This window comes from Pocillopora damicornis, chromosome 7 (assembly GCF_964200805.1).
Source record: "Pocillopora damicornis chromosome 7, jaPocDami1.2, whole genome shotgun sequence".
In the NCBI taxonomy this organism is placed as follows: domain Eukaryota; kingdom Metazoa; phylum Cnidaria; class Anthozoa; order Scleractinia; family Pocilloporidae; genus Pocillopora; species Pocillopora damicornis.
In genome coordinates this window covers 19,751,485-19,767,630 of record NC_142676.1, presented here as the reverse complement: position 1 = coordinate 19,767,630, position 16,146 = coordinate 19,751,485, and the positions used below count along the sequence as shown (strand labels likewise).

Sequence of the window (16,146 nt, the reverse complement as noted above, 5' to 3'; positions counted from 1 at the left end):
AAAGAAAAGTGCTCAAGAAAGTCACGTGGCTTCAAATACCAGGCAAGTGTTCTCTCACGGATAGGGATGTGCTGCTTATCACAACAATCTACGTGTTATTACTTGAACTTAGACTGCGCTTAATTCTGTGGTGGAAACCTGAATATAATTTTTGGAAAAAGTTCATTATCTCGTGCGCATATATTAATGTTACCTGGATTTCTTTTATTAGTGCTCAAAATGATAAGTTTCCTTGCAATTTGAACAAATACGAATGGAATACAGAAATTTTAAAAAATGTATTGAGCTAAACTTGAATCCGCGGAATTGTTGGAGAAGACGTCTATGGTCTTCTGGTAAAAAAATTAGCTCTCAGATCTTAGAGCGCTTGTCGACTGAGTGACGTAAAGCCAAAATCAAAGTAATCACAATGGCCAATCAGAACAAAGGACGAGGTACAAAGAGCCAATGAGAAATCAAAGTAAAAATAAGCAAGCTGATTGGTGCGCGTGAAAACGCGAGTCATCGCGTCGCGATTTTCTTTAGATTTAAATTTGGTTGGTTGAGATGATGGCGCGAGTTTTTTCGGACCAATTACAGAGCCAATTAAAGCCAAAACAAAGCAGTCCCAGTCTACTTTCGCAACTCGGTTGAAAATTGCTTCGACAGTAAAGATGATCTGAACATAATCATCGTTGTTAATATTTGTGAAATTTTAACCTGCAGGTAGCCCTAAGTTTGTTTCCTCTCAATGCAAAGCTACAAACCGGACAGTCCAGTTGGTGTGGAACGCGCCACCAAGCGCTGTAGACGCTTATCATCTGGAGGCCGATATCTATTCACCTCCACAAGATCCAAATGAAAAGGGGCATCATGAAACTGTCAAGGTGTCTGTGGGGACCGCCTGCAGGTACAACCTTGAGTGTCTTTATTACAATGCAAGGGTCACTGCCAGGGTCCGGGCGTCGAACCGTGCTGGAGAAGGACCTTTCTGCCAGGATGTAACAATCTACACCGAGAAAGGTTAGACAAATGTTATTTCTTTTTATTGTCCCTTTTAGAGCTATTTTCTACTGAATTTCGTAAATGCAAACCCAAAATATCACAACACCCATTTAGAGAAAGAAAAACGATATATGGAGCCCCTAAGATTTGAAGTCAAACTAATGTAACTAGCGTCATGCGCAGGTAAACGTGAATGGCAAATTAGGGATTAGTTTAGGTTATGAGTCTCACTGATTGAGATTTCAGAGATAGGCGCAAACTTTGCTTTCCAATCACAAAGCAAGCGAGCCAAACCTCTTCAATCCAAGAACATTTTCTCACTTAACTGAAAACTGGCTTTAAAAGATATGGCAAAGTTTTTATTTCGTTATCTTTGCCTTTAAACAGGCTTACATTTCACTTTGAATCCCGCTTCATGTCCAAAACGCGAACTTGTTTTCTCACGTGATTTACTCGTGGCCAAATTGACGAGTCCAGTCATCGCGAATGTGATGTCCCACGTGACGCTGGCAAACGGTTGTCACTACTGGAAAGTCAGGATTGACCAGTTTTCTGGAACCGGTAATAACGGGTTTGTGGCCGTGGGCGTGGCTAAGGAGTTGGACGATGGAGGTGTTATCGGTAAGATGATAAAAAAACGTTTTGCATGTCGTAAATGCTGTTAAGTTAAAAATTGACTCAAATGAAATGGTAGGTTTTAAGCAAAGGAAGTACAGGAATGACGTTTTACCCACCAAACAGTCGATAAAAATGATCGAGGCTTTAAGTTAGGTTTCTTATCTGCAAAAAGTTAACAATAGTGATGCGACAATCATATCGAAAGTCAAATTATTTCATTTCAAATAGAAATACATCAAAGATTTACAGTAGATCTTTTATACACCTTCTATTTATCTTTGCGATATACACGTAATTTAAAATAATTCAGTAAAACTCCCCTTAATGTCACCGATCACAACGTCTGACCAGAGCATATATCATCCTCTTCCACTTCAGGATAAACGGGAACAAGTGCGGCTATTTGACTGTTTTACTTGTGGATAATAGTTCTTGAACTGATTATACTTAACTTATTTTTATAAGGAAATGACACAAACTCGTACGCTCTACAAATCTACGAGAACAGTACTCTGTGGTGTGAAAATACTCACAACAGACTTCAAATCAAACAGAAAGCCAAGGAAATAAAAGGAAGCAACGTGGCAGTGTTATTGGACTTGGAAAATCAAATGATGAATGTATACTGGAACGGCAAGCTACAGACCGACGATTCCCGTCCAGGGGGACCCTCTCTGATGGGCGTGGTCGGACCTGTGAGGCCGGCCTTTACTGTATATGGAAGTATTGTGCAGCTGAGCTTACAGACTGGAGTGGAAAGACCAGCTGTATACCCTGGTAAGATATCACTTGCGGTGGTCCACCCATTAAGGGGGCGCTCTTTAGACTTCAAAATGGTGCCCTCCTTTGAGGTGCCTCCTAATAAAAGTGCCCTTTCGATAGTAATAAGGAACATAACTACTCATTGCGAACTTTTTCTGATGGAAAAATAATTGACTCCCATATGGGGGCATCTAGCGTTTATGTGTCTGGCTTCATAAACATCTATAAAATATTCTTACAGTGCTTTAAAGCTTTTTTAGAAGAATTGGTTTTCACCCGATTAAAATTATATCAGTGAATATTCTTCTCCAGAACCTCCCGTTATTCACCTCGATGAGTGCAGCGTGGAGAACACCAGAATCAACCTTGTGTGGTCTCCCCCGGAAAACTGCAATGTGGATTGTTACATCGTAGAGATCGACACCCTAGACCAGGAGGGGGACATCCATCAGGAGCGTAACTTTACCAAAGTGTACCAGGGACCGCGCACCAAGTACACACTTAGGGGATTGGACTATAATGTGACAGTCCTTGCGCGTGTCAAAGCCTTGAATACCGCTGGCGAAAGTGAACCGAGTGATGAAGTGTCACTATCGACTGAAAAGGGTAATTGGAATTAATTTCATATTTGTGTTTAGATGCGACAGTAAAATCTCTACATCTGAGATGAATCTTCCTTCACTCCGTAATTAATAAGGAAACGTGAGTAAATAGAGCAGAAAATTCTAATATGTTTAACGACTTCAGTGTTTCTTCAGTGATCTATTTGAGCTTCAGTTTGGGTTTGGAAAGATAAACTTGTCGTAGAGAAATAATTTTAACAGCAACTCCTTCATGGGTAGATACAAAACATTTAGGAGACGCGTTCCGTATAGCGATGTTGAAACTATTCTCTGTGAAGTACGAGAGAGAAGAATGGTAAAAACTAAGCGGTTGAATAGAGAAACCTTGCAAACGTTGAAAATAAGAGTGTACAAATTTGGGGTGATTAGAATATTGTGTAATTTCTTCTCGGTATCTTTGAACACAGCTGCCTTATTTTCAGGTGTTATTTTCAAATTGGACAAAGAAACTTTGCACGAATCACTTCGCTTGTTTGCTGGAAATGTGACAGTTAAACAGAACAACATGGTTCACGGAAACGCGTTTGGTACAGCGTTCCTGGCCGATGGCTGCCACTTCTGGACGATTAATATCGACAGTTTTAAAGGGGAAAATTCTTTCCTCGCTGTTGGTAAGTTACTTAGTGATAAGCATTAACATTATGTGAAAACCTCAGAGTTAGTTAAGTACTACATAATGGTAATAGGACCAAGTGGAGTCCAATTCTGTCTGTAATCATATACGTGATTAACAAAATCGGACGACTGCGAAGCGGGAGTCCGATTTGTTAATCATGAGTATGATTACAGACAGAATTGGACGGCAAGAAGTCCTGTTACCAATTGATCATAACCATTTCAATTTCCGGGCAAAAACAAATACACCTAGAAAAAATATCTCCAGTGGAGACAATGTCTTTAATAAAAAATTCCTCCATTTTGGAAATTCCCCAGTTTTTGTTTGGTTGGTTCTTTTGTAAGTGGTTGTTGCTATGGTTATTTTGATCATTTCTGCGATTGGTGAATTGGCTGAGTGGATTTAGTATGATTGGTTGCTTCAACTGTCTGATTACAGGTGTCCGACTACAGCTAACTGTCCGATTACACTGTACGATTACGACTGTACAGAATGATTAGTGAAAAATGAAGCTGCGAATACACCATTAAATATTTGAGAAATTTATCATGGTTATCATTAAGTCAGAATTAAGATTCAATCAGCAGATGCAATTACGGATCTTGGACAAATTGCTATTAAGCGTCAAAAGTATCCAAATTTGATTGCTTCTACTTCACTTCGCTCTCTGATATGTCTGGAAAATCGTGTTATCTTCCGAAACAATCAAACGCAAAACTTAAATCACTCGGGATTTGGTAATAGGTAGTTGACACAACGGGAAACGATTGCCTAACCTGATTGGTTGATATATCAATATCTTACTTCTCATTGGTTAAGGCATATTACAAGGACTACAGGGGTTGTCTGGACCGGTGTCTCTAGTCCTAAAGGTTATCGAACGAAAGTCTAGATACAATTTTCTCTGTCATAACTTCAAAATTTTGTTTTTCATTCGCAGGAGTTGCCAAAAGGATTACCCAAGATTCCATTCTGGGGAACACATCCGGATCTTATGCCCTACAAATTTTCGAAGGCACAACAGCTCGAACTGAGAACGCCAAGCACAAGATTCAAATTAAACGAAAAGCGAAAGACCTGAAGGACAGCAGCCTTGGTGTTTTGATGGACCTAAACAATCAGTTTCTGAACATATACCTCGACGGGGAACTTCAGACAGACATTGGTCGTCCAAAGGGTCCTAGTTTTAAGGGGTTGAGCGGAGAATTCTGTGCGGCCCTGTGTCTGTATGGGACCAAAGTGGAGGTGACCATGGTAACAGGGATAGCCACTCCTTCAGTTCCAGGTAATCAGGGATGGTCTCCCAAAGAGTCTCTGACTTATAACTGTGCAGACTTTCGCCCTTTAGAAAAAGGGTAACTACATACATTAAGAGAAAGAAAAACCAACAAACACTTAGAGAATTTTTATTTCTGGAACAATGTGTTCAGAAACGCTGCTCATTTAGATGAACATTACAAAATACATGCCGAGGTGACAAGCCATTTGCGCTTTGTCATCTATCAGGAGCCCATCAAGTGAAGGGCTCCTGCATCTATCAAATGTTCGATTACCTCCACATTATGCTTCGACAATTTGCATACTGTCGTAAGGCTTCTTCTCATTCTCTTCGCTAGCTAAGATCTCTTAATCGTCAAGGGTTTTTTTGTCCACATACTACACCACTAGTTTCAAGAGTTACTCAGTGCACACAAGCAGAACAATGCGCTATTCTTACATGTAAAATTGAATGCAATTTCCCCAGGGATCTATCCACACCCCCACCCCCTCCCCCACACTCATATCTCCCTAGAAAGGCTGATATTGGTGAGTGGCTTACTCATTAGCAAGGTGACCAATTCTTCATTTTTGACTGAATATTGTGTCCTCTAGGGCCACCGAGCGAGCACTGATTTTCACCAACCATGGTTTTTCTCTCTCTTTAGACTCTCCGGCATTCAATAAGGCCAGATGTAAAGTAAACAACACAACCGTGTTACTTGGCTGGCTGGCTCCTGAAACGAAATGTTGTGTTGATTATTATGTTCTGGAAGTGGACATGGTGAAAAGCTCCGAGTTTGCAACACGAAGAAAGAAAGATCGCAAGTTTAAACGACTGTATGAGGGTGCTGCGCGTGAATATGCGCTGTACAGCGTACCTTACAGTGTAAATATCATTGCACGCGTGTTTGGCGTGAATCCGACTGGTGAAGGAACTCCGAGTGAGGAACTCATTCTTTCAACGCCAACAGGTATGTGTTGAGAAGCAACCTGGAGACGTGCAATCAGTCAGCCAGTTGGCCTGTGACCAAATTGGTCCGTTAGTCTGTCAATCGGCCAGAAACTCCGGCAGTCGGTCAGTTTGTCAGTCAGACAGTAAGACAGTCATTTAGTCAGTCGGTCGGTCGGTCGGTCGGTCGGTCAATCAGTCGGTAGATCTGCCGGTCGGTCGGTTGGTCAGTCGTTCGGTGGGTTGGTTGGGGTGGGTTGGTTGGTTAGTGGGACAATCATTCAGTCAGTCAGACATCCGGTCAATCGGTCAGTTGGCGGACAGATAAACAGACAAAGAGATACAAAGAAAGTCAAAGTAACGAGCGATATAGAGACCAGCAGGGCTACAGATCGGGAAATTGTTTCTGATGGAACCCCCAAGAACCATTTAATCGCCTGGGGGTCGCAAATAAATCATCCTACGTGGAAAGTGCGGAAAGTCTTCGTGGTTGGTCCGCTGATTTCTTATCCGCGGTACTGAAATGAGTTTTTGAAAGAGGCGGAACTCGTGCGACATCTCCTTTGACAACAGCTGTCCTTCAAAACCTCTACCTAACTCGAAATGTATTCCTCCCAGGTTTGTACTTCCAACTGGATCCATCATCAGCGAATCACGACTTGGAACTGACCAATGAAAATTGTACTGTGAGTCTGAAAAGTCCCGTGTACACTTTCATTCTGGGAAATGTAAGGCTTTCCTCTGCTTGTCATTATTGGAGAGTTCATGTGGATGAATTCAACTCTCACAACAAACTCTCCATCATCGGTAAGTGAAAAAAGAATCTTTTTCTAGTACGTCACACAATCTCGAGGAGATGCTTGCGTGACAAAAAATACAAGACCCCACTAAAAGACTTCTTTACCCCATCATAGGTTTAAACCACATCACGTCTACAGACCAGAAGGCTCTCGTGTCTTTTCTGGACTTAATATATATTAGAAAGTTTTGGATTCCTCCTCCCTTTTCCCTGCCCCTTTATAGATCATAATAGGGAACTTAAGCAGAGACGATTTTTGACGCGTGGATAGAACAAGAATTACAAACCTCTTTAATTTAGGGTCTAGTGCAGATATTTAGTCTCTACCGTTTAGATTAAAATCAAAAAGCAAGGTTTTTGCAGTATATTGGTTGCCAAAGGTGTCAAAGAGCGCGAGAAGAAACTTAATTTCTTCTTTCGATCGCTGTCCGCTTTTTAAAAACGTCTCTGTATAAGTTCACTGAAGACCAACATCACAGCACAGGGATCTTGTTCCCATAGAGGTCTGCATCAGATCCCATCGGCCTCAGTCCATATTTTCATACATTTATAAACCTTCGACGTTATCACTTTTATTATTTTCTAAACCGATGCATTTTCCAATTGACAGGTGTGGGTGTCTCTCGAAAGGTTATCGAGGACCCGATCCTGGGCGAAGATTCTGATTCTTACGCCGTTCAAATCAACGAACATCCAAACGCTTCGTGTTCAAACACGAAGAACCGAGTGCAGATCAAGAGATCTTCAAAAGAACTTACCCACGCCAATATCGGCGTGCTGTTGAACTTAGATGATCACTTCTTGAATCTGTATCTAAACGGTAAGAGACTATGCCAAATGAGGGTAATAAAAAAATTGGATCAATGCCAGTTTCTGAGCAACTGCTCACCTCTCCTAACTTAACATTAATCCTAATTTGTTATCAGTTGATTGTTGTTGGTTTAGAGAAGGGGTAGGTGCATAATTGCGTAGTTTACAATATGCAAATCAGACTCATTAGAAAAGAATTTAGAGAAGGGGAACTGGAGGTGGCTTTTGCGAAGAAGCGTTAATTTGTACAGAGTAGACACCCCCCCCCCCCATCCACCCCCTCCCTTCCCCTTCTGTCGTTTTCATCTTGGTGGATGCTTTTTTTTTGGGAATGTGAGACTATTTTTGCTTCGAGCCATGTAAAAACTAGGGCTCTTTCCTTCAGAAGTATAAAGCTATTTTGTCGACCGCATACTTGCTTGACATAACAGTCGGTGTCCTATACCAGTGTCTTAAACCACTGAGTGAACCTTTGTTAAAACAAATCATAACTGTTTCGTATCATCGGGAGATTTCTTCTCACGTAGCTTGGCCATCTTACATGTAATAACCAAACAAAATCCGCAATACTGAGAAAGATGGCGTCGCACTCGGAGCACTGGGTAAATGTACCGATTTAGTCCAAGGTCATGTAACAAACATAAACGCGGGTAGACAAAGTCGCGATGTAAAGCTAAATGAATATGACGTTCATGGTGCCATACTGAGCAAAGACGTCACTTCAACGCAATCCGATTGTGGCCACTTTACTTAAGATACCACAATAGAAAGAGTTATTCAAATCAAAAGTAATGATAATTTCCGTTAATTCTTCTTTCTTCTTAGGCAAACTACTAACGGATCCATCCAGACCAAATGGGCCGACATTTGTAGGTTTATTGGGAGAGTTTTATCCTGCGTTGAGTCTTTACGGAACAAATGTTAAACTGACTGTTCACACCGGCGAGTCTTACGATGAGTGACCTGGCTAAAATGCAAATAGCGGAGTATCCTAAAAGCATGTGTTTCACACAACTGTAGTTGTGTTCACGTTTAATCAAGCAATTTGCGGATGGGAGTCGAGAGTTGGACGGAACTCGTGTCAAGTTCTCAACCAATCTAATACAAGACTAAAAGGAAAAACGTAAATTGGTTTTTCTCTTACGTTTTCAGTTCTCGAAAACGTTTAACACGAATAGACTCTGAGTTCTCATTAGCTTCTTTTAATGTTTACTTTTGCTCTGATTGGCCATCGTCAGCTCTTCAATTTATATTTATGTCATCAGTTTGAAAGCTCTCCCCTGATGATGTCTTCCTAAAGGAAAACACTGCGCGCACCAAATTTAGCTGGCGGGAGGTCGAAACACTCAGCAAGCACGCTCCTACAAGGTATCATGATTTCAGAAACATTATTACAGCACAAACGTAACAAAGCTGCTCTTTTTACACGTAGTAGAAAACGGTAAAACATTTGTGCGGCTGAACTGAAAAATGATCAAGATTGCGGGCTCATTAGACACCGTTGATTAAAACCGATGTTTCGTTGTTTAGTCCTCGCCGAAGCTAACATAAGGTATTCCTTTAAATTAATTACGTGCAGGTCATAATGGAATGAATGGAAAATTCAAGTGTCAAGCTTCAAAGCTAAGAAAACCTTCCTGCTCGTGTTAACCAGATATACTATAGCAAGAACGCCAGAAAATCCCCTCTTGGCGGTATGTCGAAGAAGCGGAAGACAATTTCATTTCAAAGTCGTGCGAAATGATTTTGCCGGAAGACATCGCTCACAAATTGCGTTTAAGTTCACACTTTGTTGTATAGCATATTTCGAAACCTTAATGACTTTTATTTTGTTGCATCACTGTGAAAATCACTTAAGGACACTTTTAAGCATTCCTTCTCTATTTTTAGAAAGATCAAAAACTTGAATTCAGCAAAATCACAAACATAATGAATCGTACATCATCTAATTAAGTGCCACTATACATATCAAACAGAAACTTCTCAAGATAATTGAAAGCAAAATTGTTGAATAAAAGGGCACTTTTTTTAGAAACGTCAATTAATAATCCATTTTCTACGTGTGATTTGTAAATGAAACCTCGCCGTGTGATCCATCTCTGCACCTTGCGTATAGAAGGTGCAGTGATGGATTTACGATTAATTTCCTTAGCAATCAAATAACTGTTCCTGTAATTAATCATTGCAAATTTTATGATAAACAACACATTTACACAGTACTATTTCAATTTCGCTTACAACGTTATTTTAGCTTTTGTGTCCAGGGATAAATGAAAACCTATTTCATTTACTGAATGGAAGCTTTTGAATAGTATCCAAGTGTGGTTCTGTTCAAATCAGCCTTATGCTTTACAAAGTGGTTCCAACAAAAGAATTCGTGAATGATACCCTAAAGTGCATGTGATCATTCATATGGAAGCTATTGGGCAATACCTTCGTGTGGTGCTGCATAACAAATTATACCAGCTAGGAAGTTTTACTGATTTTCAAGCTTGTGAAGAAAGGCTCAGAGAGTTACTATTTAGATGAAAGCCATTTCTAAGCATTACCTTCACGTGGGATCCTTTATCATGGTATAGAAAGTGGTTTTTAAGCGGTCTGCCTCTGTGAATAAAACCCTCATGATGTGATCATATAAGAAAAAAGCTTTACAAATTTTTTTCAATTGATGCAAGCTGAACAAAAAATGCGCTGCAGACTTTAGCAATTCGTTAATTTTTCCAAACGTCAGCCAACCTATCATGCCAAGAGACTTGTATAATTTCCAACCTGTAACTAGAGGCTAACAGAGTTTGAGATGAAAAAAATAGAACCGTAGTCAAACCAGAACCTTACAATTTTCAAATTTAAGTTTCCCTCAATAGTAAACTTCGGTATTGCCTGATCATTTCCAATAAAGCCTGTCTCACTTCCTTAATGCGCCAACAATAAAGAAGAGGATTCAGTGATGAATTGAAGAATATCAGAGTCCCAGTGAAGCCTTCAGCGACTCCCCAAGTTTCTTTTGTCACCGCTTTTAATCCCGACACTATACTGTACGGGAAATAACAAGCCAGCAATGTCAAGTGAACCCAAAGCGCGTTTGACACAGTCTTCTTGTAGCGCTTGACGCTAAGCAGAGAGTTTTTGTTTTTTTGTTTTTGGGAACAAGTGGTGCGAACTTTCATTTCTTGCAAACGAAGGATGCGGTAAATTTTCGCGTAGCAAAAAGTCGAAATTATCATGCAAAGAAAGATGCTCGATGCACTGAATATGTAAAAGACAAATCGCTCCCGAGACAACAGTGCAAGACCATTCGCGGTATTTAACACCCAGAAAAATATCACAAAACCACGAACACGTCTTGCAGTCACCTCTTGCCTGTATTTCATCCCGAGAGAGAGAGCGAGTAATCTGTCCACACTGATCAAGGTCAGTACAAAGAGAGACATTCCGCTTAAGATGGCACTGCTAACATAACTCGACCGCACAGTGAACTGAAAAATTGGCACATTTTCAACGAGAATGGAAATGGAGTGCAGGGTAGCTAATGGATGAGTGAAGAGACCAACGAACAGATCAGTCAAGGCCAGATTACGCAAAAGAAGTCTCGAAGGTGGATGAAGTAGAGATACCTTTCGTAAAGAGAGTACAATCAAGATGTTTCCAAAACTCGCCGTAAAGAACAATACCATATTTAGACAAGCCAGTACGATGAAGGAATTGAAAACGTATGGCGTAGTTTTGGAGCGAATAAACAAAGCCACCGTTTCATTTACCATCTTGAAAATTAGAAGCAGGTTCGCCCTGATTCGCAGACGATTTTTGTAGTTGTTGTTTTCATAGTAAAATTAGTCGACCCACATATTTGAACAGTTTTTGAAAATTTCCCGATAGCCCACCTCTGATAAACATTTCACTTTCAGCATGCTGCGGAGAAACGCACGTTTGCGAGGCAACCGAATTGAACCACATCACGTCACTTCACAGCATGACACAGACGTGCACTGTAATTGGTCAAAATTTTTAATGGCACTTGAGTAAATATGCTTTTTTTTCATCATATGGGGGCATTTTTTGACATCTAGGATAAGGTCAATTTATTTTTCTTTTTCACAAAAAGCGCGAGGTTATCGACTCGGAGATCGAACTAAGTTCGAATTGGAAATTATCCAAATTTTAACGCATCGAAGAAAGGTTTGAAGCACATGAAAAACAAGGGGTGTTGAAATGGGTTTTCAGAATCAGGCTGTTGAGGTAAAAAGGAAAAAAAACTTAAAATGTCTCCCAGCTTTTTCTACGTAGTGTTCTTTCCCCAAAATTTTAATTTCCGCTAAGTAATGAATAGCATTTGGAAATGTCTTGCCAACTCTCCATTTGTTGGGTTCGTCTCATCAACTCTTCTGAGTTCTATATTTGACTATACTTTTGTGAAAAAAAAGTATCGTTTGAATAATATTTTGGCAGCATAATTTAAAAGGCAGTTACAGCCATGATTTTGGCACAAGCAGATTTGTAAGCGATGGAGGGTTGAATAAAAAGAGAAGTTTGCCATTTGTATTGCCTTAAGATTTTCATTTTGGATTTCAAAGTTAGCCAGCGTTTGGCAAAAGTTTGGAAATTTCAACACCAGTGAGATCGCAGGACTGGGCACCGAAGAATGAGAAAGGCTGCAGTGGTGTTTGTCTTAAAAGAAATGACTTGAAGGAAATTTTATGGACGGAAAAAGGGTTCTTTAATTCGCCTTAGACGCTCTTAGGAAATTTTCACGACATCGAATTGCATTTAACGCGAAAATTTGATTACGATCAAAATTATAAATTTATCATAATTCCGATATAATTTCGAACATACCAATTAACAAATGTTAGCAAAGAGTTAATATTCCTTAAAATCATTGCATAAACTCTTCAACGCTATTAAGTTTTCCTCATTCACTAAACATTCTAATATTGCCTTTCGCAGACTCAAATACCGGAATCCATTTCGAAAAAAGCCCTTAAACTTGCGGTTCACTCAACTATGCAGAAATTGCTATTACACTAGCAATATGTCCAAAAGGATAAAAAAAAAACGGTTTCAACAGTTTTAAAATAACAACATTGTCCTCATTAGCTCACACTCCAAACATCAGCGTTTTTTAAAAATTAAACCTTTCGTTGACGCGAAGACATTCTGCAATAATGTCGTAGGTAAAATTAAATGTCGGTTGCTGGCTCCCTTTTTTGTGCCCTTTCAATTTTGCGGTCATAAATATTTGTCAGCAAATAAGTTAATTTAAAAAAAAAAACGTTGTTAGTTCCGCCCATCAGTAAATAGCTTTTATGATGAGGTAAAGAAGATTAAATTAAAATTCATTCTCTTTATTTGCTCAAAGTTGCACTGTAAGGCCAGACGCGCGCAAGTTTATTCATGTCGCCATTTGTCACTGTTTGCTTTCTTCTTCTTTTTTCTGTGCTTTCAGAGAAAATCTGATCCTCTCGTGTGATCAGGTTTTCTTTGGGAATTGCAGATAATCTAGAATGTTTTAATATTTTGACGTGGAAATATTGCAACGTCTTCGCCACCAGCGGCACCAAACCGAGTCATCAGATTATGGATTTTTGTCAAAATATCTAGTCGTGGGAATTAAATTCTGACACCTGAATGTTATTCAAATTACGATTCCATCGATTCATACGTTGTAAAGCATATCGAAAAAGATTATAAGTATCGATTGAATAACTTATATGAATGAATCTGAGGAGTAAGATCGCCATTACGTCTCTGGAAAACGGTCAACAAGTAAAACCTTTTTTCGGCCAACTCCTCGATTAATCCATGGAAATCTAAATGTGAATAAAAACACCGAAATGGGAGCTCGCCACATTTTAGGCAACAGATGACGACAGGCACAAGTTAGAATATCAAGGTTTGTTGTTACCACAGAAGTCATACTCCAGTTCGATCATTTGACTTACCGAAAGGAAGACATTGATGAAATAAGGACACGCCCACACTTGTTAAATAACATTTGGGGAAGATGTTTACCTTTTGGTCAAAGCACTGTCCCTTAGCTCTATCTAAATGTAACCATTCCATGAATAAATGAAAGCCTCTGAAAGTGAAATAAAAATCAAGGAAGAATTTTTAAAGATTCCTTCGAAAATGAAGCTGCGACTCTGGTATTTTGCCAAAACGAAGGACATTTCAGCCAGGCACATTCAGACAAAAAAAATTCTGTTGCTGCTAACAATTGGCATACAGACATCAGTTTCAAAAATTACTCTTTTAACTGCGTCTAAAAGCAAAAGCAGTTTTATAAGAATTATTGTAATTTGCTCTTTGTTTACAAAAGAAGACGCAAAACTCAAGCAAGTATGTCAACTTTTTGAAATCACTAATTTTGGCTAAAAAACGTTGCTTTCCGCCACACCTAAAAAGAGAGAAAAAGAAGAATGATTCAAAGATTCACGGAGTGGTCTATTCCAATTAAATGGCGAGTGATTTATGCTTTGTTTTTCATTAAAAATGAAGGTTATCACCCTAATTTCATTAAGAAGTGAGATAAAAGATATCGTTATGGTCAACCAAACGTCATGTTTCAAAGTCAATTTGACAAATTCTTGACAGCTTTCGCTCTTAAAATAAACCATCCCACCTATTTTTCGAGATCTTACTTCCTTTTATTTTCCATATGAAATGAAAAAGACCCTCAAATTAAGCTAGTGACAATTCGTCTTCGATATGGCGGACAACAACAGTGTGGCAACTCGACCGCCCTTGTTCCTTTTGGTCAAAAGTTCTCCGCATGTCTTCAACTCTTTTGTCGCTTTGTCTGTTTTAAATATTATCCTTTCCATCTCTGCCACTCTTGGAAATACGTTGATATTTATTGCGCTACGACGAGAATCCTGCTTTCATCCGCCTTCGCGCCTATTGATACTCAATTTGGTGATCACAGATTTGTGCGTCGGTCTCATCTCTCAGCCACTGGCAGCGCTGCATTCGATCTCTATTTTCACTGACCGTTTGCCTATCTACCAATTCACCGTGGAAGTGACCTACATCACAAGTGCAGTTCTAAGCGGAGTGTCTCTCTTTATTCTAACCTTCATCAGTGTCGACAGATTACTCGCCTTGTCGCTCGGAATGCGATACCGACAAACTGTGACTGCCCCGCGGGTCCGTAGATTTGTGATATTTTTCTGGGCGGTAAATATCGCAAATGGCTTTGCGCGATTCTTGAGGAATAGATATCTCTTCTATCTTGTTTGTCTCATAGGTATATTTACTTGTGTTATTATTTCCACGTTTTGCTATGCAAAAATTTGCCACACACTCTGTGCGCAGCAGGCAAAAATCCAGAACGTTTTAAACCAGGGACTTGAAAATAAAAACCCTCCAATGAACATGGCGCGGTACAAGAAAACCGTATCAAGCGCGCTTTGGGTTCATTTAACACTACTGATCTGTTATCTGCCATACAGTATAGTGTCAGGGTTGAAGGCTGTTACTGGTGATGTCTGGCCTGTCGCCGAGGGATTCACGGCCACATTAATCTTCTTCAATTCATCTCTGAACCCAGTGCTTTATTATTGGCGCATCAGAGAAGTCAGGCATGCTGTGAAGAAAACGATCAGGCAATATCGATATCGCAGCGAGCAAACAAGTGATACTGGTTTAGAATGAGGACAAGTTTATGGAAACTGACACCTTGAAAATCGGGTTGCGTGAAAAAAAGCACGAAATTGCTGCGGGAAAGCAGTTAACGCCAAATTTTTGAAGATCAATTACGATTTAGTAAGCTTAAGTTAATAGTAGGCCGAGAGAAAGTCCTTGTGCAGTGCCACCTTAACTGTGATGTATAGTCATAACGCCATTTAGGCCGAAAGGGAATTAAACTGACGTCAGAGAAAGCTAGCTAGTTCAAAAATCTGTTTGGTTTTGAAGAACCTTACTCACTGAGTCGGTTATAGATGGTTATAAAAGTTGCAATTAGTTCAAACTAAAAAGGAAAAAACATCATGGAAAAGAGCATATAAATGTAGTGTGTATATATTTATATCCATTTAATTTGTAAATATGTATGACGGAAAAATTCTTAGTATAAATGAAAATTGATAACCCATAATTACGTGGACGATGAAAGATAAGGCTTATCCAAATACCATTGTGATTTTAGTCTGATTCATTAAGAATTATTAAATGAAAGCTTCCTCTAACCTTTCATTTTCCTCATTAATGCGAGTATAATAAATAACATTTCTACGCAAAAAGAAGGTTCCGGTGAGGATTGGAAATCGGTCCGCTGGACACAATCACACTTTCTCAGTACATACATCCGGGCAAACGTCGGGCATGCGCGAGGGGATCAAATCTGGCCGTCCGTGCAATAATTTCCCGCTGAGAATTTTAAAGGAACAACCAAAAAAAGTGAAAGAAAAAGAGGAAACAAAAGTAGACTTTGACACTTTTCGTGCACAAAGCCTATTCAAGTACAGAAACACCATTCTGTTCTAAGATTTACCCAAGAAAATACGCTTTTTAAACACCGTGACTTACTGGTTTTTGTGGTTGTTTGTAGCTCGTGTGAGACAACATGGTTCTGACAGACTGAAAGCAAGTCATTTAGTCAGGCACGTAGTGATTACAAAGTTCACACATGCGCAGACGTGTGACCACTGTGTTATCCTTTACGTGTTACCCTTAGTATTTAACAAATCAATGATACCCAGTACTATCTCCTGGAGCCCGTCACTCGAAA

The 16,146-nt window shown here is 39.6% G+C and overlaps 3 protein-coding genes across 3 annotated transcripts in view; 2 read left to right on the top strand and 1 right to left on the bottom strand.

Moving 5' to 3' along the window:
• Nucleotides 1–9,462, top strand: part of LOC113674354 (E3 ubiquitin-protein ligase TRIM9) — a 12,986-nt gene extending 3,524 nt beyond the window's left edge. The window contains exons 6-16 of the mRNA XM_089213685.1: nt 1–42; nt 706–1,002; nt 1,372–1,605; nt 2,068–2,379; nt 2,677–2,970; nt 3,410–3,598; nt 4,544–4,888; nt 5,529–5,834; nt 6,431–6,619; nt 7,222–7,431; nt 8,247–9,462. The exon at nt 1–42 is cut by the window's left edge and continues 92 nt beyond it. Of these exons, the coding sequence (XP_089069811.1) occupies nt 1–42; nt 706–1,002; nt 1,372–1,605; nt 2,068–2,379; nt 2,677–2,970; nt 3,410–3,598; nt 4,544–4,888; nt 5,529–5,834; nt 6,431–6,619; nt 7,222–7,431; nt 8,247–8,383 (2,555 nt within the window). The 3' untranslated portion in view covers nt 8,384–9,462. The remainder of the gene's footprint in view (nt 43–705; nt 1,003–1,371; nt 1,606–2,067; nt 2,380–2,676; nt 2,971–3,409; nt 3,599–4,543; nt 4,889–5,528; nt 5,835–6,430; nt 6,620–7,221; nt 7,432–8,246) is intronic.
• Nucleotides 9,463–9,596: 134 nt separating this feature from the next.
• LOC113675173 (trace amine-associated receptor 365-like) lies at nt 9,597–11,330 on the bottom strand. The gene has a single exon (XM_027191747.2). The coding sequence runs from the start codon at nt 11,180–11,182 to the stop codon at nt 10,268–10,270; it is 915 nt and encodes a 304-aa protein (XP_027047548.2). The 5' UTR covers nt 11,183–11,330; the 3' UTR covers nt 9,597–10,267.
• Nucleotides 11,331–14,053: 2,723 nt separating this feature from the next.
• Nucleotides 14,054–15,604, top strand: LOC113675077 (adenosine receptor A3). The gene has a single exon (XM_027191646.2). The coding sequence runs from the start codon at nt 14,127–14,129 to the stop codon at nt 15,069–15,071; it is 945 nt and encodes a 314-aa protein (XP_027047447.2). The 5' UTR covers nt 14,054–14,126; the 3' UTR covers nt 15,072–15,604.
• Nucleotides 15,605–16,146: the final 542 nt, after the last annotated feature.